Raw genomic sequence first — 20,542 nt, 5'->3', positions numbered from 1 at the left:
CCTATAAAAAAAAAAAGTTAGGCACTTAGTCTAAGTAAGGAAGAGGAACGCTATTTATATTTAGCCTAGTAAAGAAATCCTAGAGGCTTTGCTCTACGTCCTCTTCCTGCTCCGCGTCAAATGGATTCTCTTGCCCTAAGAGCTCCTTGCCTACAAATAACTTAGAGCTATTTTTATTATTGTGCCTAGTATTGTCGTTGGCTAACACTACGTAGACGCCGCTCTAAGGATTTGCCTAGCTGCCGTTTTATATAGCTAGTACGACTGCTAAAGATACTAGACTAGCACGCTAGCCGCCGCTCTAGCCGCTATATACCGTCTCGCTAGTTATTATAGTGGACAGGGCTATACTAAGAACAATAGGATTGTATTTGGTATATCTTTCGTAATAATGATCGCTAATAGATGACAAGCCGTTAAGGAGCTTGAGCCGATCGGTGAGAGCGACGTCGAGTTATCGGTGTAAGAGTGGTAGGCTAAAAGGAATCTAACGATCGAGCAACCTTAGTAGAAAATGCTAGGCTACAATGGCGATACCTAGATATAGTGTCTAGGTTGGGAAGGCGTACCCCTTTCGCGAGCTAGGCAGGGTTGATAGCGATAGCGGTGGCGTAGGGTCGAGTGTGATAAATAGTTGGCGATATTTCATAGTTAAGTACGCCTACTGTCTAGTCCCTAAGAGCTATAACGTTGGAAACCTCTATCTTCTAGCCTACTATCCTAGCAGCCAACTACGTCAATCTAGCTGACCACCATACTATAACGCCAATTCGATTTTTAGCACTAGGCCGATTCCTATTAGATATAGCGTTTCTACAACACTGCTAGCACCAGCTAGCTATATATCCTAAAACATACATTTGATGGCTCAACCGATTTCAATACCGAGTAGAAGCGCTGTAAGGATGCCGAAGCTACTACGAAAAGGCCTGCTCTACAAATATAGAATTCTAATGGCTATACTATACTAGATAGTCTTGGCTATACGGGACTAGGCCAACGTCGTGCCCCTATCGAGGAATAGCTATTTAGTATAGAGTTCAACGATAGAATCGAGTCTCTACCAGATATGCCGTTCGACTAAGAACTAGACGACCTCCTAGATCTACCATTGGCATTAGACGAGAAGGCAGAGGAAACCGACACTCTGACGACTATAAAAAATATCTAGGAGGAGGTCGTAGTAGCGAAACAGGCCGAGCCCTAGACCACAGAGTATAAAGAAGCTCTACCCTTGTCCGCTCTTCTCGATAGCCTTTTCACACCCAATATACCAGTAGCTCAAGATAATGTTGGATTTAATGACCTAGGGGACGAGGTTAGCCCAAGCGTTGGACCCACCCCCGCCAACACTATACTAGACACTACGCTAGACACTATACTAGACTCCTCCGAGCCTATATATCACAACCCTAAACCTTTTAATATATCGCTATTCGCCTTCGCCCTTACACTGTAGGAGAAGAAGCACAACATCTCGTAGACAGCTTATTCATACCTTTGTAAGGTTCTTCAACTTACAATGTTGGTAGAGGAGTTCCAACGTATTCCTCGTTAGAAAGACACGTTGCTTCGACAACTGAGGGATGTCCTTCCGTTGTCGATACTACAATGCTCGACTATTAAGCTAGACCAAGCGTAAATACTATCGAAAGCCTCTATAGATACTACAGTTCTTATATTTGATATAGAGAGCTTAGCTATCAACCTTCTCAGTTCCACTGCTCTCTTAGACAAGATCTACTGGGGGTTTGTATAAGTTGTTGATAGCCTTATCCTTGAGCTGTGGCAAGCAAGGTAGTAGGGCGAAAGTGTTCGATCAATAAGTAGGAAATTCTTTAAGTATATCGACGATGGACTAATCCTCCTGTCCGACTTCGTATACTGGAGGTATAGGGCCACTAAGCTAGCGTAGCTATATAGATTAGGCTAATATAAGAATCTATATATAGGGAGGGTCTGCTACTATAGTATCGATATAAGGATAGTACATTTGTAAAATGCTATTGTGAAAATCTAGTGGGTGTTTAGACGGTCAGAGCTTCTGCTAAGCTAGTAGGCGGCTATAGCCGCTATAGTGTTGGCCGATATCAACCCTAGTTTAACCGAGCTAGTGATAGAACTTAATAACGATTTTTCACTATACTTAACCTACGTTATCTAGCATCTCCCTAGGGTAGTCCTCGACTATAAGTTCAGCTCGACCGACGTCGACCACCAAGCTACAACAGGCTAGTTCGTCATCCGGTATATCTATAATAGTAATACTAGCAACGTACGACCGGTACACTTGACCTCCCTACACTAGGCCGAGTTGGAAATCGGTGAGTAAGGCCACGACGCCATTATCGCTAAGTTTATAGGGGAGGATAGGGTTTCGTTGCTATAGGCTCTCTTCTACGATATATTCGGTCTCTATAACAATATATACCGAGCAACAATAGGGTTTTACCTAACAAGGCTTTTCCTTAAAGAGTAGCTAAGGGGTAGGAGTAAAGGGATTTTCCTACTTACCCTAGGCTTATACGGTATAGACCTCTCGGACATTATTAAGTCCCTATTTTATATAAGGAGCTTGGACATTGGACGCTAGCTTAGGATTAACGATCGCGATCTCTTCGTCTATAGTTTTATCGTTTATATCATTGGCGATATACCGTCCTAATCTAAACTCACTAGGTCCAAAGGTCATTAGGCGCTCCGTCGTTATCGTAGTTGCAATATCCCTCTCGACCAATAGGCAAACCTTGACTATAATATCATTAGCAATGGGCGATACTATATATAGCACCTAGACAATATCGCTTTTGTCTAGTCTTGGCCTACTAAGAAGGTAAGGGAAGATATAGAGAGAAAACTCGGGATTGTTTATAGCGAACTTATTACCAACATCACATAGCTATTTCTATACCTCGATATCCTATAGTCGTGTCCAATTGACGTAGTGTATTCTAAGTTTGTAGGCATTGCCTACGTTATGCTCAATACCCTTTTTATACTGGACGGTCTACTATTTGAGCTAGCGAGGAATGAACTCGCTACGGTATATCAGAATTTCATATTCCCTCCTAGCTAGTCGGGGCTATAGAACCCTAAGATATATCGCGGCTTATATAAGATGAACGAGTATACCCAAAGTTCGATTATTATATCTATTATTCTTCGCTATTAGCTTAAGCCTTATTATATTAGATCCGACCTCTATAAGCTTATCGTTTAGTTTATACTGTAATTCCTTGATATAACTAACCAATTCCCCTATAATATAGCCTTCGTTGGAGCCTAGGACTAGGTCGTCGCTACTTTCTAGAGTTTTAGCATCTCCGTTATTATAATCTTTAGTAGAAGTAAAACCAACTACGATTTTACACTTGCTACTTTGAACGGTTAGAAGGCTATACAGTTCCTCTTCTATATATTCAGAGAGGCTAAAAAACTGGCTATAATCTAGAGCGAGGGAAAGCGCCGATAAACCGAAACTCTAAGAACCTACGGCACTACGTATACTTTATTCTTTAGAGCTAGTACGTTGGCTGCTACAATGTTGTTTCCGCCTTTGCTACCCTCGGTGGTCTCTACTATGTCTACTATACGCCAATGTAAATCGGCTAAGTAGAAATCCAATAAGTACCTTAATATAAAAGGGTTGCTAAATATCTATCAAGTCCTCTACTTGCTATAAGACTATGCTAAGTATAGATATTGCTTAACTCTGACCTTTACTAGTGAAACGAAATATAAGTCAGTTTTTATACTCCTCCTCCTATTCCTCTAATTTAGAATACTACTAAATAAATGCTATAGCAACTAGAGATTATACTTACGATATTATAGTAATAAACTACTGTGACCTAGCTCTAACGTTTATCTAGCGTAAAAATGAGTAGTAAACGATATCTTTTGCTTTAGTAGGCTATTTCGAAAATCGGTTTCCTAAAATCCACGATATATTCTATGCAATTCGGCGTAGTTGTCCAAAACTCGCTAGTGCTTACGACCTATACTACTATAAAAACGAGGAAACCGAAGAAGACTGTTCTACCTTGGAAATCGCACTAGATACGTTGTATCGCGAACTATTTACGCTTTATAGCCTATCGACGGCCTAGGTCAGTGGTAGATAGGATCCGCTACTCAAAGTGCTAAGTCCTTGTCAAGTCGATAGTAGTAGCGAGTTTATATAGCTCTTCTAGGTAGTACTCGCTAGGGATTACAACTAGCCGATCGTAATGTCTTGGGGCAAGGACAACTTCTAATAGGCAGAGAAGCTGTCGTTTAAGACTAGGTAGGCAATAGCGACGAGGTAGCTGTTTTAGCTATATAGCTAACCTGTCTATAGGGACTCGTCTAGGAGGAGCGTTTTTATACTTAGCTATTTCATCTGGGTCTTGGGCGACAATAAGGAGGTATAGACAGTTGTACGCTTCGATAGTATCTTTACCTTCTTCTAGACTGGCACTATATATCTATTCGCGGTAGTAACGTATACCGAGGCTAAGACGGCATTTCTATAGAAGGAGTTCATTATTGAGTGCCTAATCTATAATCTCATAGATAGGCGGGAAATCATTGGGCTTCCCTGTGTTGGCTCGGAACGTATCTAGATGGTGCCTCGTAAAGAGAAGGGTTCGTATATCTATATTAACTATAATATCTACTTTATGTAATTTGACTGTCTAGGGCTTGCCTAATCCAAGTGTGAAATCCGCTTAATATATGGCCCTTCGTTCTGGCTAGACCTGTGTAAGCTTGATGGGCCAACTGCAATCTATAGGCCCGATGGTGGTGTATATTGGCGTATTGGGTGTTGGGTTAGCTGACCTCCTAAGTGTGAAATCCTCATTGGTTGCTATCCACTTGGCTGCCTAGTGCACCTGCCTAGCCGCGTGAGGTCCGGCATTTCGGTAATTTCATAACTCCTAGATCGCTTTCCCATTGCAACTCTGCAACTTCTAGGTTAATCTCTCCTACAATATCAACCAACCCAACTCCAACTTTAACAACAATAGGCTCCTACCGCACATCGCCACTATATGAGCTCGGCGTTGCACTACTAGATACTCCTTCTTTTCACAGTGGGCTCAGATCGGGATAGCGACTTGGTCAATTGACCTCCTAGTATTCGCGTCTCCGACTGTAGAACCCTAGACTCTTGCACTTCTCAACCTTCAATACTACCAACAGCGTAGTCAGATTTTCATATCTAGCTGTCCCGTCTTGACGCTGATATATATAGCAGATTCCGCTGTTTTTTTTTTTTTTATACTAGGGTCCTCTTTTCATAGTAGGTTTAGATCTTGACGACGACTCTGCCAAGCGGCGCTACCAAGCATTGACGTGCTCTACTAACTGACGGTCAACCTACTGTAGATATCTAGATTCCTACTACTTCCCGACTACCGATAGCGTAGTCGGGTTTTCACATTCAATTGCCCCGCCTTAGTACTAACAACAGGCTCTACTGTTCCCTCTTTTCATAGTAGGTTCAGATCTTGACGACGACTCTGTCAAGGGGCGCCACCAAGCATTGACGTGCCTTATTTACTGACGGTCAACATACTATAGATATCTAGATCCCTGCCACTTTCTGACCACCGATAGCGCAGTCAGTTTTTCACACTTAGCTCCCCCCCTCCGTAGTTTTCACACTTTGCTACCCCCTCCGTAGATTCGCTATCAAGTGCCTTTTACTGACTATGGCTTTTCACAGTTGCCCCACTGATGTCCTAGGCCGACGATAGTCTGAGTTCCTACTCGACCGCCTTCTCTTTAGGCGGGTTGCTTTCGACTGTACTGCGTAGGGCGGTATAGCTTCTGATCCCTCCAGGGCGGTATAGCTTCTAATCTCTCCTACGTATATACTTGTCGCTGATCAACCAGTAGGCCAGGAGTTTTTTATAGATACGGGTTTGGCTGACAATGTGAGTTTCCGCTCTCCGTTTTTCTACAACGTCACTAACTCTTTTTCTCGTAGTAGACTAGAGTCCAACAAGGCTACACCTCTATAGTAAGATCCCCCTGGCCTACGCATTTTTATACTATAGCGAATAGGGGATATTGCTAATAGCTATTAGTCAGTTTCTAGGCCGCCGACCGTTTCGCCCTATCGCATTAAACTGGACCGCTTCGCCTTGCACTATCAACCAGGCTATCGCTGTAACGGCTAGCGAGGCTCCTATAGCCCGCTTTCTAGATTATATGGTCAGTACTTCTAGCGCCTAGCTTCCTTTTCATAGTTGGCTGATCGTTCTCGGCCGTCGCTCCGCTATATTGTTTCTTGGCGTTGACGTACTACCGTATCTATATTGGCGTTCTATACTCTCCGTCAATTGCTATAAGCGAACGCCGAGGAAATCGTAGTGTAGCGCGACCGCGGCCTAAGTATATAGGTGAGTTTTGTTATATAGCGATTGGCCGGGCACTTAGAAAGCTGACCGGTATATAGCGACAGTACCGGTATCCGTCTGCATTGACGACAGGCATATAAGCGAACCGCCAGGCTATCGTAGTATATAAACGTGGTCGGGATAATCGGGATGGTCAGGATTGTCGGTGGGATGGTAGGAGGCGGGATGGTAGGAGGTGGGATGGTAGGAGGCGGGATGGGAGGAGGCGGGATGGGAGGAGGCGGGATAGTGGGAGGCGGGGGCGGGGTCGGGTCAGGGCGCCCTGTAAGCCCGGAATTGACACGCCCAGTCAACTATCCTGGTGAAGCAAGTGCAGTCTTACGAGCCACGACGCCCCCCCTGCTGTAAGATGATTATAGTGTGAAAAAAGGCCTCGCTAGAAGCCTATCCGGAGCCGCTAGTACCATTATTAGGCTATAAGTAAGTTTTGCTGCTGTGAAATTATCGTAGATACAGCTTTATAGCGTAAGTAACTATACTGAATAGGATTTCCATCTTGTATCTAGACAATTTTACATTGACTAGCGGCTTAACCGCCTAAGGGCGTCCTCTATATACGGTAGTCATCAACCCACTGGGCAGGCTCAAATGTAAAATATTCCTTATAGAGCAAAGGTCTTAAATGCGAAATAGCTAGGCCCACAGTATGATGTGGGACACCAAAATGACCCTAACCTCAAAATGACCCCTCTATTGCAAAAATGATTCGTATGTAAAATGGGTGGCCGCTTAAGCCATTATACGGGAGTTTTGAGGGCGCGACCATTTTCGCCCCGCAAGATTGTCCGCAAGATCATTTTCTCACAACCCGGTGGCGCGCTAAGGTATGTTTGTCGTTGAACAGGCTGGGGCGGCTGGTGGGTTGTATGCCGTCGGAGCAAGGGTCATCTTCTACGACGCGACCTTCTACACTCCAGTGGACGACAAAGCGTTCGTCTTACGTTATCTTGCCTCATCGCGTAGCTTACGCGGAGCCGCGAGTTCGCGAGTTGGTTCGTCAGCCTGGCAAGCACACCAGACCTTGCTTGGGGGTATGCGCTTCGCACCTTCCTAAATGGTTCGCCGTCTCGAAGCAATAACTCCTTCCGCCAAGACGCCAAGACAGGGTTATGCAAACGCTCCAGCTACCAGCAGAAAGGCCGTTCCTGGCAGGGCGAGATTAGACGAGGTTTTCTGCATTCTTCAAGAGCGTGCAGTCCAGCCCGTCCAGGACGGACTTGGGCACCGAAGGGGTTCAGAACTTCAGGGCGGAATGATACCAAGCGCGTCTTTGCTTCGAACACTCGACAAACCACTGCTGTAGCCGCATGATGGACTTTTCTGGGTGTGCCGACGACGACTCGTTCGGCCCTGCCGTGGCGATTTCGACTTCACCATCAAGTTCGAGAAGATCTTCTTCGCCCTCATCCCCGCGCCCATCTTCATCGCCTTCTCTCTGGCACGCATCGTCCATCTCGCTCGGAAACGAGTCATCGTGGGCGGCGCCTTCCTGCGGGCGGCGAAAATCGTGAGTCTCGACTCGACCTGCCACAACCTAACAGCTTCGTTCTCTCCCGACAGAGATTCCCGTGCGGTTGCTGACCATACAATAATCTAGGCTACTTTTGGCGTTCTCTGCGCCTTTCAGCTTGCTCTGCTCGTCCTGAGCAGTACCAAGTCACGGCGCTTTGCAACGTTTTTCATCCCGGCGGATGCTCTGACACTGGCCTCCGGGCTCTGCATGATCCCGCTGTCCTACTTGGAGCACTCGCGCTCCCCTCGCCCTTCCATATTTCTCAACGCCTACCTGTTCATCACGGTCCTGCTGGACATCGCTCAGGCGCGGACCCTCTGGCTGGCGTCAGCGACCGCCGACGAGGCCACATTTTCCCGCATCTTCACCTGCGGAGTTGCCTTCAAGGCTCTCGCCATCGTCCTCGAGTCGCAATCCAAGTCCAAATGGATTGTGCACTGGGATGTCAAGGACCACAGCCCTGAGGAAACCAGCGGTCTGTATGGCCTCGGCGCCTACTTCTGGCTCAACCGACTGTTCCTTACTGGTTACCAGAAGGTCCTCGACATCGACGATCTTTTCCCCTTGGACCAGTGCATGGCTTCCGAGACGCTGTACTCCAGACTTGCCCATCGCATCGACGTATCCCGGCTTCTAGGGAAGAATCACGGGCTCGCGCGCGCCCTGGCGAAAGCCCTGGCGGTCCCACTCTTGCTGCCAGTAGGCCCACGTATTGCCTACGGCGCTCTTCAGTTTTGCCAACCGTTCCTGATCCAGACGCTCCTGGAATACCTCGAGCAGCCCGTCGAGGAGTCTTCCGCAAACGTCGGTTACGGGCTCATTGGGGCCACTCTTCTTATTTACGTCGGAATAGCGACCTCGGCGGCCTTTTATTGGTATTTTCAGGAGCGCGTCATGTATATGGCTCGCGGCCTTCTGGCCAGCGTCATTTATCGGAAGACAACCGAGTCGAAGCTGTCAGCTTCTGACGACTCCGCCGCGCTCACGCTGATAAACGCAGACATTGAGCGCATCATCGTGGGGTGTCTCAACATACACGAGTTCTGGGCCAACACGGTCGAGGTTGCGCTAGCTTGCTGGCTGCTCTCACGCCAGATCGGCCCAGCCTTTGCGGCCCCTCTCATCGTTGTCGGCCTCTGCGTCGTCTGTTCCTCCGTCCTGGCAAGGTTTGCGGGCCCGCGGCAAAAGCAATGGATGGAGAAGATTCAGAGGCGAGTCGGCCTTACGTCCAGCACCATTGGCCAGATGAAGCACCTCAAGATTTCGGGCCTGGCCGAAGCCGTCCAGGATGCAATCCAATCCATGAGAGTCGACGAGCTCAAGGCCGGGTCACGCTTCCGTACGGTCCAATGCTTTGCCGCCACGGTCGGATACACGCCGCTGTTTCTGTCACCGGTCATCGCCTTTGCATTCGTTTCTCGGACCCTGGATGTGACGGTCATCTTCACGTCCATGTCTTACATCAACCTGCTTGCGGCGCCCCTGGGGTTTCTGTTCCAGATGATACCGAACCTACTCGCGTCTTTCACTTGCCTGAACCGCATCCAGGCCTTCCTCGAGCAGGATTCTCGCGTCGACTTCCGTGAGTCCCCTGCCCCAGGGAACCTACGAGTTGGAATAGACGGAGAGAACCTGCGCAGCCACCATCCGCCTAGCCCTGCCTCACACAAGCTCCAGATCACCGGGGGCAGTTTTGGCTGGGACCCCGACAAGTTGATCCTCAAGGACATCAACCTCAGCATTCCAGTCTCTCGGTTGACTATGGTCGTTGGGCCCGTCGCGTCAGGAAAGTCAACGCTTTGCAAAGTTCTCCTCGGCGAGTTGCCTGTGACCCACGGGCAAGTGCTGATGGCACCCAGCACTTCCCGCAAAATTGGCTACTGTGATCAAAGCCCCTACCTGGCCAACGCGACTATCAAAGAGAACATTGTGGGCTTTGCTCCGTTTATTCAGGAACGCTACGACGAGGTCATTGAGGCCACCATGCTCCGTCCAGATTTGGCACTCCTGCCGCTGGGCGATGATACCAACATCGGCAGCAACGGAATCTCTCTTAGCGGGGGGCAGAAGCAGCGAGTCTCGATCGCAAGGGCGCTCTACCTCGACACGGACTTCTATTTATTCGACGACATTCTCAGCGGCCTCGACGCCGACACCGAAGCGCAGGTGTTCCTGCGCGTCTTTTCATCCGCTGGCCTCATCCGACGAAGGAATGCCACAGCTGTGCTTTGCACTCATTCGATCCGGTATTTGCCTTCGGCGGATCACATTGTTGCCCTCGGCTCGGATGGAACTATTGTGGAGCAAGGCACCTTCCAGGAGTTGATGGCCAACGATAAGTACGTGTCGAGCCTTGGTGTCGAGGAGGGCAAAGCCTCGTCTTCGAATGGCAGCTTGACGCCCGAGGTCGGATCCGTCAAGGAGCAACCTCGCAAACAAGTGCCTAGGCCGCCGGCTGCTGCTTCCAAGCCCCACGAGCAGTCAAGAATGACAGGCGATTGGGCCGTGTACAGTCATTATTTGGCGCGCATCGCCACATTTTCGAAGGTCGCCTTTATTGTCCTCGGGGTCTCCTGGGGTGCGCTAGCTAACCTCGGCACCATTTGGCTCAAGTTCTGGTCCGAAGACGTGGCATCTGCCAACCCGTCACATTCCAACGCCTTCTACAACGGGTTGTACGCCCTCTTCCAGATCGGCGCCCTGCTCTCTTTCACCTTGTCGGCCTTGGTGTGCTACAGATCTATGGTCACCATCTCAGGGGCACAGATACACAAAGAGACGCTCATGACGGTCATCAACGCCCCTCTGAAATTCTTCACCAGTACAGATACGGGTGTCACAGTCAACCTCTTCTCTCAGGACATGACCCTGCTCGATGGCCAGCTCCCTCAATCCGTTCTCAACCTGGCGCTGACCGCCTTCGAATGCGTGGGCATGGCCGCCGTCATCGCCACATCCTCGCCTTACATTATCATAACTTTTCCAGTCCTCGTCGCAATTATGTACATCTTGCAGAAGTTTTATCTCCGCACATCCCGACAGATCAGACTGCTGGATCTGGAAGCCAAGAGTCCTCTCTAGTAAGGCCCGAGATTTCACCTCCATATCCAAGCTCCGAGACACTAACGCACCATTCAGCTCTCACTTCATCGACACCATCAGGGGGATCGCCACGTTCCGTGCCTTTGGGTGGATCCAGGAAGCCATCGACCAAAATTACAGGCTGCTGGACACCTCCCAGAGACCAGCTTACCTGCTGGCTATGATTCAGCGCTGGCTGGCTTTTGCGCTTCGACTTGTCGTGGCCGTCCTTGCTGTCGTTCTCGTGACTTTGGCCATAAAGCTGCGGTCCACGACGGCCTTCACGGGTGCTAGCTTGGTCGCTCTCATGTCGTTTGGCGACAGCTTATCCTTGATCATCACATTCTATACCCTGCTTGAGACTTCCATCGGCGCCGTCAGCCGGTTGAAGTCGTTTAGAGAGACCGTCAAACCTGAGAATCGCGAGGGTGAGGACCTGGTGCCTCCGAAGGAGTGGCCGCTGCAGGGCGGCATCGAGATCAACGGTGTGTCCGCGTCGTATAGGTATGTCTTGCCCTTCTGTTTGCGCCGAAACTACCGTGCTAATCGTCCCCGGCAGCGACGGAGAAGAGAATACCAACCCGACGGAACACCTGGCCCTTAATGGCCTCCAGCTCTCCATCGCCCCAGGCGAGAAAATCGCCATCTGCGGCCGCAGTGGCAGGTGTGTTGCGCCCTCCTTTTCTCCCCCCCAACACCCAGCCCCCGGAACGAACAACCCGAACTAACCTCTCCCTCTCTAACCCCCATCAAAAGCGGGAAATCCTCCTTCATCCTCCTCCTCCTGCGCCTTCTCGACCCTTTAGCCCCACAGCCACAAACCACCACAACCTCCTCCTCCTCCTCCTCATCCTCGCCAGCCCGCGAAACGGACCTAGGAATCAGCATAGACGGCACCCCGCTGCACCGACTCTCGCGCCCGGCCCTCCGGCAGCGCGTCATCGCCCTGCCGCAGGAGCCCGTCTTCCTGCCGTCCGGCACGTCGGTCCGCACGAACCTGGACCCGCAGCACGCCGCCACGGCGACCGACTGCCGCGCCGCGCTCGAGGCCGTGGGGCTGTGGGACCACGTCGTCGCGGCCTGCGGGGGTCTCGACGCGCCGCTCGGCGCCGATGCCCTCTCGCAGGGCCAGAAGCAGCTGTTCAGTCTCGCGCGGGCGGTCCTGCGGCGGCGGGTGCGCGCGCGGGAGAGGGAGAGGGAGATAGAGCGGGCCGCGGGCGGCGCGGAGGTTGCGGCTGCTGCCGCCTGTGTTGAGGAATACAACGACGGGGGCGACGGGGGCATCTTGTTGCTCGACGAGGTCAGCTCGAGCGTGGACAAGGACACGGACGAGCTCATGCAGCGGGTCATCATGCGCGAGTTTGCCGGATACACGATTGTCATGGTGAGCCACCGGCTCGGCATGGTCATGGGGTTCGATCGGGTGGTGGTGATGGAGGCGGGCCGGATTGTGGAGACGGGGCGGCCGGGGGACCTGGTTGAGACGGAGGGGTCGAGGTTTCGGGACCTGTGGATGGTTGGGAACGGGGGTAGGGGCTGAGGGGTGTGGACCAGGTGCTGAATGATGATGGCTGGGGGCGGATACGCCTGGGTACGGCGAACATCTAGATGTCCACCGTGACTGCGAACTTGAATATTGGATGTTTGCACATTGCTTGTTCGTCAAGACTCCAGAATAGTATCTGGAACCTCGAATCATTTATGGTCCCATACATCATCCATGCCCGATGCCATGAGGATATCCTACCCAGCCCAACGCCATGTCCATGCACCTTATGCACAATCCTTTTTCTACATCACCGGTTGCGATTGACCGAGAACCGTCGCACCATAATTTCTCGAATCGTGTACTTCTTGAGCGCCGCGGCGATCCCGCCTCGCCGCATCTGCTCGTCAAACACGGGCGGCGACGGGATATCGACGTAGACCAGCACGAGGCTCTTGAGAACGTGCGAGAGCACCCGGTTGACGCCCATCAGCCAGGACCAGGACCGCCTCGGCGCGTTATGCTCGTGGTCCTCCCAGGAGGGGTCTGAAAAGGTAGGCATGACCATGATGCCGAACTCGCTGTGGTCGAAGACGGGCCCGCGCTGGTAGAGAATCCAGTCGACGCCGAACTTGATGCCGTGGCGGGGCACCCAGCCCAGCGAGCGAAAGTGGTGATAGACGGCGTAGTTCACAAGGAAAGGGTCGTCGGGCCCCAGACAGGATCCAAGTGGCCGGGGCGGGAAGTGCGAGTAAGCCCTGAATAGGGACAGGAGATGTTCCGTCGAGATGGGACTACTAGTCACCGGATCCACGACCCGGAGCGCTCCGAGCGAAAAGACGAGGAAAAACGCTTCTTCGGGCGCAAGCTGGAAGTGCTCTTTGTTCTCGATCTCGGTCGCGCTCACCGGGGCGTCCAGGCCAAGCTCTGGTGGACTCTCCGAGACAGGCTGAGCTGCTGGGGGGGCTGCGAGCGAGGTCACAGGCTTCGAGGTCGCTTCTCCGTTCGGCAACGCGGCCGTCCCGCTTTTTGATGAAAGACTCGCCGAGCGGTACGGACTTGGGGGGTCGGAATGCACAAACGTGGTGGACTCGACCGTGGGCGAGAAGCGGACGCTCTTGCGGCGCTTTGAAGCCTTTGGCTCTTTGGTCTCCCCAAGAGCATCTTCAAGGGATTCTGAGGACGGGGGTGAAACAGCGGCGTCGATTGTGCCATTTGGCTGGGTCTGGTTACGAGACACCTTGCGTGCCATTCGGTCGCCCGCCGAGGCACTCGCCTGCGCCGAGCGTCCATAGTTGTCACTGGCTCCATTCACTTCGCCATGGCTATCACTCTTCTGGCCGGCATGGCCGTTGACTGCTGTGGCTGGTACTGCCGGCTGATGCTCCCTCCTCAAGGGAGTAGCGTTTGGCTTGACTGCTTGCGCAACCAAATCCGTCAGGGAGTTGGGCAACAAGAGTAATTCCGCCGGGCCAACTGGTGGCTTCCACTGCGGAGGGCGCGCAGGTATTGGACGAATCGGCCTTGCCGACGAGTTGGGGAGCGCCAGCAATTCAGCCGGACTGACAGGCGCTTTGGGTTGGTCACCACAGCTCGTCACAGTTCTGTTGAGCTGGAAGACTGTCACGTCCTCGCCTGCCACGGCGCGTTGTGCAATCGCCTCGGCAATTGTGTCTGTCGAGTTCGGTGTGCCGACGGGGGGCGCCGCTGAATCCGGCACCCCCAGCGACGCAGTGGCATCCGCAGGCTCTAGGCCAAGACCGTTCACCTTGCTCAATTCGGCTGCGGCGGCGTGAGATGCCGCTTCCGCGAGCCTTTGTTTCTCGATGGCCTCCAACTCTGCCTTGGCTCTCTCCCACTTGGCAAGACGCCGCTCCTCTCGCCGCTGCTCCGTGCGCGCTTCGCTGACCGTCTTGCCTTCGGGCGAGCCACGTCTGGCCAGCTCCCGCTTCAGCCAATTCGGCTCGCTTCGACTCAAGCTTCCTTTCCCGTAAAAGCCTTGCTCCCAGAGAGCCCGGATGGATGTAGGATCGCGGACATGCACGGAGCGGGTCTCGGGATCCCACACACCGACGTGGATAACCGACGGCTCGCGCGGCGGCGGTCGGAACACCTGGCTCAGCCAGGCGTAGGCCAAATGAAGGAGCGAGATGGGATTGTTCGGGTAGAATGCGGGGAGCGGGAAGGTCCGAATTGGCGCAGGCAGAGCGTAGATCTGGTTCAGCGATGGCTTCGGTGGTGAGGCCCGCCCTGATGATGCTGAGGCGACTGCGGCAATTGGGGCACTGTCCGGCGCGGCATCTCTGCCAGCGGAAAATGCGGCGACTGTTGTGGGTTCAGCCATATCGGGAGTGCTTCATGACGGCCTGGGAGTGCGACTGTAAGTTGCTGAACGAGCAAGAAAGAGAAACAGAAACAACCGCAGCAATTTCCCCGGTGATTGCTCAGATACCGTTGTAGTCTATAAATAGAGGGCATTCACCGAGCGCACAGTGAAGTACATTGCTCTAAGCACCAATATTTGGATGTCATCAACGCGATGGGGGAGGGGGGCAGGAAGCAGGCCATGGGTATGGCGAGACCACCTGCACCGCATTCGGCTGCAAAGCCCTGCCTGCGCTTACCTCGGCTTGATGCGGGAATATTCCACCACGCAGTTACCGTCCGCGGCGAGAACGTGACCGTCCAGCGTCCTGGAAAAGGTCGCTAGAGGTTCGAGGGGTGTTGAAAAGTTGGCTCGGAACGCGGCTCACATCTGCGGCTCACATCTGGGAGGCGCTGGGGTTGCTGCTTTGGTTTTGCAGGAGCTTGCCAGAAGCTTGAAAACGGAGGATGCAGATCAGTCAGTGCTCGCCAGCAAAATTTTGATGTTCCTCAAGCCTTGAAATCGAGGCAGCAATCGGCGGGTGGCAGCCAATAGCTTCCCCCCAGCAGTTAGGAAGGTGGGGCCGATGCTAACAGGCCAGCAGCTGAGGATCTCGATGGCTCGCTCGCTATCAACGACCCCAAGCTTGAGCCTGGAGGAGTACTCAGTAAGATGGCGCGTTTGATCAAATTCCAAGATGGCCGACTTAAGCGGTGTTCATGCCATCCATTCTTACCTTGTCCGCCGTCCCACTGAATGCTCTCTCTTTGTAAAAAAAAAAAAAAAAAAAAAAAAAAAAAAAAAAAAAAAAAAAAAAAAAAAAAAAAAAAAAAAAAAAAAAAAAAAAAAAAAAAAAAAAAGTCCTCACCCGCCCAAAGTTGGAAGATTGAATCACGGCGTCAACCCTCCCAACATGAGCGAAAATGTCTCCGAGAAACATCGAGCCTTGATCGAGGTACTAGGCCGCCTCTACGGTACATGGTCGAGGGTCGAGATGCATTACATCGAATCGTCCGACGTCATCCGCCCGCTGAACCCGCCCGAGTCAATCGAGCTGGACTCGACACCGAGGCCGCCCAGCTTGCGACTTTGCTCTCAGCTCTCCGACACGAGGTGGTATGGAGATGCATGGCCGCGTGAGCCCGGGCAGGTTGCCCGCGACGGTGACGACGCAGTACGATGCGTTTGCCCCAGGTTTGAGCAGGTGCCGTCGACCTGCGGGTTCCATTCCCGGAACGGGTCCGAACGTGATGCTGAAATTCATCGAGATCATGTAGCGTTGTCGCCGAGCACTGTGTCGTAGGAGCGGCTGCAGTTGGCGATGGAGCCCGGCGCCGTCGGCAACGCCGGGTGCGCCCTGGTTGCGTACTCGGTCGGCGCTGCGGGCTGCGGTGCGTGAGCGGACGGCGGTGGGCGGCACCAATGGGTCGGCAGGTGTAATCCGCATCGAGCTTGGTTGGGCTGGGGGCGAGTTGGTTGGGCTGGGAGGGCGGCGGAGCCTTGGGTGAGCTTGGGGCTGTGAATGCCGATGGCAAGAGCATCTCGCACTGATGATGTTGACTGCCCGAGCGGCCGGGTCATGGTCATCGTGGTTTATCCGACGCACCCGACGGATCGGTGCATGTCGCTGGAGGTTCCGGCTGCTGAACCTCCAAAACCTTGGCTTCCCCGGCCTGGCCGTCACCGGCCTGAGCAGGCCTCCGGGGCCATGCTTTCTGCCGCTTCGTTTCAAGCTGCCTCGCCGCATGGGTCATGTTCTCTCCTACCCACTTCCAGAACTTCTTGGCGAGCTCAACGTTGAAGGCTACCCGGATGAGAACTGCCGAGACCACCTTGGAGACGGGAACTGTAAGTCGGAGGGTTGGCCGTCAGCCTGCTCACTCACCACAATTGATCGTAGCGTACAAAGGGTTTCTTACGCATGATGTGCAAGACAAAGCCGAGATCGAGGTGACCGCTAGAGTCTCTCTGGAATTGGCGAATGTTGAGGGCCATAAAAGCTCGCCAGGAATGACAACCGAATTGCCATGCGGACCAACCAGCCAGACTCCACCACAGGTTCCCAAACTTGAGGAAAGATGATATAGCCTTCAGGACTGATTAGATCGTCGCGTCCTGCCACGACGGCTGGCCCCAGGACATCGATATGCTGGATCGCTGAAATGAGCACGATAGCCACCATAGCCACCACAGCCACCACAAACCGCCCAGTTTCTTCCCGCTCTCTGGGCTTGCCATATTAACGGAGTATATTACAGAGTCGTCTGGCATCTTGAGTTTAACTGTGCCAACTGAAAAGAGCTGAAAAAAAAGTTTTGGTTGTTAGGGTTAGGAATATATTTGGCGATTGACGAGACTTGACGCAGATGGCCACCCGCCCTCCACGGACCTTGTCCAACCAGCGTCGGCCGTCCCTGTCCCGATCCCCGACGGGGGCAACGGCCCGATCGGCGATACGTCGTCTGTGCCCGCCGCCCTCGAGACATCAAGCAGTTCTGGGTTTCCCGGCCACGGTGACTTCAGTCTCTCCTTCCTAGAGGATCCAGCCATTCCCGCACTCGGCTACCCGACGACCTACCAAACGATAACAGCTCCCCCAGATGCCTACAGTCACGCTTCGCCATCGCAGAATGCCTCCATCCTATCGCAGACACAACAATCGCTCTAGCACTCCCAAGAATCACGTCCAAAGAATGCGGGTTGGACATCGCTCCCAGGGCAAGCACCGGACCCTCATGTCGCGGACAATGGCATAGCGTCTGTGATCGATGGTTCTTGTGCCGGGGCCGTGTTCGACATATCCGAACCCAGCATAGCCCATCAACCTCAAGATGTCCAGCTACCCCATGGTCTTGACATGAATTTCGCCACCTCGGACCTCGCTGGCTTCGATCCCATCGGCTTCAGCTTCGATCCAGCCATTTTCAGCTTCGGTTCCCCAGAGGAGAATCCAGTCGCACTTCTGCCTGCCGAGGACTCGTCGATCCGGCATGGCATCGGTAACGTGGGCATTTCTCCCAGTCGGACAACATTGGCGCAACAGGACAGTGCCAACCAGCGAGACCTTGTTTCCTTTCACCCTACCTCTACCGGTTCCAGTGGAACCCTGTCCACACAGAGTGGGCCACCCAGCCCTCCTCTCCTGTGCGGCTTCGACGATGTGGGCAGTTCTCCAAATGGGGAAGGATTGGCGCAGTACTCTGGCGACAGTCTGCGGCAGCTTGTTCCTGTTTATCCAAGTTCTCCCGTTTCCAGTCGGACCCTGTCCGCACAGACTCGGTCACCGATTCCTCTCTCGCCGGACGCGACAGCCACTCACCCTCCTGGTCGGCCGCCCGCTTCAACACCAGCTCTCGTGTCGACGCCATCGTCCTTAAACACGCATCCCCCTCCCAAGAAGAATAAGATTAACGAGCTCGAGATAGTTCCATACGGCGAGGCAGAACCGAGCCGAAAGCAAGTCAAACGGGACATTGATTTATCCAGGAGCGAAGTGAGTATACACGGAGGCTGCCAAGTTCGGATAGAGACGAGAATGCTCGTCATGGGCGCTCACGCTTCTAGATCTCTCGACAATTCATCCGCCGCGGCAATGGAGATGGCATCGAATTGGACATCATCGTCATGGGAAACTCGGGTCGAAAAACAAAAAGTGCATACGACGCTGCCACGAGAAAGTCAGTTGCCTGTTGCCGGAAAGTGGGCGCTTGCGAGACGTGCAGGCAAAACAAGAGAAGAGTAAGAAAATGACCAGGATACGGCGTTCCTTGTCCTCTCGTGAATTGTTTTATGATGGCTGAATTCGTAATTAGTGTGATTTGCATCAAAAGTCCCCATACGAGCCTTGCACGCCGTGTTCTCGGTCCATGGCCAGCAAGCGGGGCCTGATCAAGTTCCCATGCTTCCAGTCACAAATAGTTGATGCAGTATTCTTCAGACGGGGTAAGCCTCCAATCGCTGTCTTGCAAGCACGCACCCACTCCCCCATGCTTACCGGCTCCCGAATCCAGGACCAAGCTTCCAAAGCCCACAATATTTTCAGCGCTCGACTGTCTGCGACCTTGTGGACTTGACCTCGCCGACAGAACCGGAGGTGCGGACGCTTCAGCTGGGCCAGATCCCCGGGCCGACTCTCGAGGTTTACGACGCCAAGTTCCAGAAGCAACCTGGCGACAAGGTCGACTGCAGGGCACTGAACGAAGACGGGAAGGAGTACGTCCTGAAGATGCCCCATTACGGCCTCACCAAGCTCCAGAGGACAAGGGAGAACATGAAGACATACATTCGCAAGACACGCAACAGTTACCTCAGCGAGCTCCGGTTTGCAACAGATATTACCTGGCTCACTGCGCAGCGGGCTATTTCGTACGCGGCTCAACATCCGGTAATCAACGCCTCGGGCGCGCAGCCCATTCCCGGTACTTTGCCCTTCCTCCTTCCAATGCAGTGCTGACATTATGGCTTAGCATGGCCGTCGCCATGTGGGCTTACTGCCGTGTCATTGAGAAGGAATGGAAAATCTGCGGCGACGACACGCTGGACCTGGAGCCGATCACCGACCCCAAGAGTCCGTGGTACGGATTCATACCCATCACGCCGGCGATGGACGTGCAGCTCGACCAGATTGTCATCCGCGACGTGCTGCAGCCATTGAGGACAAAACTCCTTGCCAGACTCCAGGACAGCATCCAGAACTATCGGCCCGACAACTGGTTTGACTGCTACTTCACCATCTTCATGCTTCTAAACCACATCGAGCAGGCCGCGGCGCATGGCAATTGGTTTTCCAAGATTAATGGGCTGGGCGTAAGTAGGCGCTGATTTCTTGTTTCTTGTTTTTCTCCTACCGGAAACTTACTGACCAGCTAACCAACATGGACACAGCGACGGTACTCAGACATGAAGCTCGCCGAGGCCTGGTTCCACACGACCAGGATCCTGCTGTCGCGGTTCCATTTCGTGTCCAACGGCTCGGCGCCCTTGCGGCTCGACTGGGGGAAGGCGGGGAACGTTCGGTTCGCCAACTTCAGCGACGACGAGATCAAGTTCCTGCGCGACTCGCAGGCGCTGATGGCCAAGAAAAGTAAGCAGTTCTACAGTAGTGCTCCCCTCTATGCCCTTTACTACTACCGTACGAGCCTTGTGCTGATGGTTTACCTGCCAACCCCCGCAGGAGCGCATGTGGAAGAAGTCAAGTCCAAACACAAGTACGAGCACGACCTGTACTGGACTCATCAACTCTTCAGCGAGAAGTGGGAGCCGGGGTTGCCGCACATCGTCGACGAGATCCCGGATTGAGAGCGAATTGTGCGTGCTCAGCATCACTTGTGGTCATAATTGGCATTGTGTGAGAAAAAAGAGCAATTCATTTCAAAGTAAATTCGTAGTCATTTGGTTCGTTGGCATCATCCTCAGGCATGGGATGATGCCTTGCCATCATGCAATGTGGCGCCTTTTGCCTTCGCTGCCTGGAAGAACCTGAACACAATCCTCCGAAACGGAGTCCCACCAACAAGGCTCAAACTCGCAAGACTTGGGTCGAGTCCCTGGCCGACAATCTTTCGTGGTGGGTCCAAGACGGGATGATATACGCAACGGTGTCTCACTGACGCCCTCGAAAATAAGAGAGAAGCAGGGGACATCCGCCGGGCAAGCAGGGGCACGGGGTGTGAGAACCCCCAAGAGAATAA

The 20,542-nt window shown here is 52.9% G+C and overlaps 5 protein-coding genes across 5 annotated transcripts; 3 read left to right on the top strand and 2 right to left on the bottom strand.

The window, feature by feature from the left end:
- Positions 1 to 1,522: 1,522 nt before the first annotated feature.
- Positions 1,523 to 12,541, top strand: THITE_2093920 (uncharacterized protein; the record flags this gene model as incomplete). Its single annotated transcript, XM_003649312.1, has 6 exons — positions 1,523 to 1,528; positions 7,711 to 7,914; positions 8,005 to 11,000; positions 11,059 to 11,505; positions 11,561 to 11,665; positions 11,758 to 12,541. The coding sequence occupies 6 exons, from the start codon at positions 1,523 to 1,525 to the stop codon at positions 12,539 to 12,541; spliced, it is 4,542 nt and encodes a 1,513-aa protein (XP_003649360.1).
- A 128-nt stretch (positions 12,542 to 12,669) lies between these two features.
- Positions 12,670 to 15,393, bottom strand: THITE_2107870 (uncharacterized protein). Its single transcript, XM_003649311.1, has 2 exons — positions 15,112 to 15,393; positions 12,670 to 14,853 (listed from the first exon to the last, which is right to left on the bottom strand). The coding sequence occupies exon 2, from the start codon at positions 14,829 to 14,831 to the stop codon at positions 12,798 to 12,800; it is 2,034 nt and encodes a 677-aa protein (XP_003649359.1). The 5' UTR covers positions 14,832 to 14,853; positions 15,112 to 15,393; the 3' UTR covers positions 12,670 to 12,797.
- Positions 15,394 to 16,435: 1,042 nt separating this feature from the next.
- Positions 16,436 to 16,847, bottom strand: THITE_154508 (uncharacterized protein; the record flags this gene model as incomplete). The annotated part of the gene is made up of 2 exons (XM_003649310.1): positions 16,436 to 16,698; positions 16,772 to 16,847. The coding sequence occupies 2 exons, from the start codon at positions 16,845 to 16,847 to the stop codon at positions 16,436 to 16,438; spliced, it is 339 nt and encodes a 112-aa protein (XP_003649358.1).
- Positions 16,848 to 16,879: 32 nt separating this feature from the next.
- THITE_154507 (uncharacterized protein) lies at positions 16,880 to 18,257 on the top strand (the record flags this gene model as incomplete). The annotated part of the gene is made up of 5 exons (XM_003649309.1): positions 16,880 to 16,910; positions 17,219 to 17,461; positions 17,570 to 17,856; positions 17,971 to 18,061; positions 18,127 to 18,257. 5 exons carry the CDS (start codon positions 16,880 to 16,882, stop codon positions 18,255 to 18,257), a joined length of 783 nt encoding a protein of 260 aa, XP_003649357.1.
- Positions 18,258 to 18,718: 461 nt separating this feature from the next.
- On the top strand, positions 18,719 to 20,150 carry THITE_2084525 (uncharacterized protein; the record flags this gene model as incomplete). The annotated part of the gene is made up of 5 exons (XM_003649308.1): positions 18,719 to 18,794; positions 18,863 to 19,217; positions 19,319 to 19,658; positions 19,737 to 19,935; positions 20,026 to 20,150. The coding sequence occupies 5 exons, from the start codon at positions 18,719 to 18,721 to the stop codon at positions 20,148 to 20,150; spliced, it is 1,095 nt and encodes a 364-aa protein (XP_003649356.1).
- Positions 20,151 to 20,542: the final 392 nt, after the last annotated feature.

The sequence above is a fragment of the Thermothielavioides terrestris genome, chromosome 1 (genome assembly GCF_000226115.1).
Source record: "Thermothielavioides terrestris NRRL 8126 chromosome 1, complete sequence".
In the NCBI taxonomy this organism is placed as follows: domain Eukaryota; kingdom Fungi; phylum Ascomycota; class Sordariomycetes; order Sordariales; family Chaetomiaceae; genus Thermothielavioides; species Thermothielavioides terrestris.
Note: the sequence above shows the minus strand (reverse complement) of the source record. Positions and strands in the feature narration are given on the sequence as shown.

Excerpts from the sequence above, each read along its gene's own strand:
- THITE_2107870 (XM_003649311.1), bottom strand. The coding sequence starts at position 14,831 with ATGGCTGAACCCACAACAGTCGCCGCATTTTCCGCTGGCAGAGATGCC.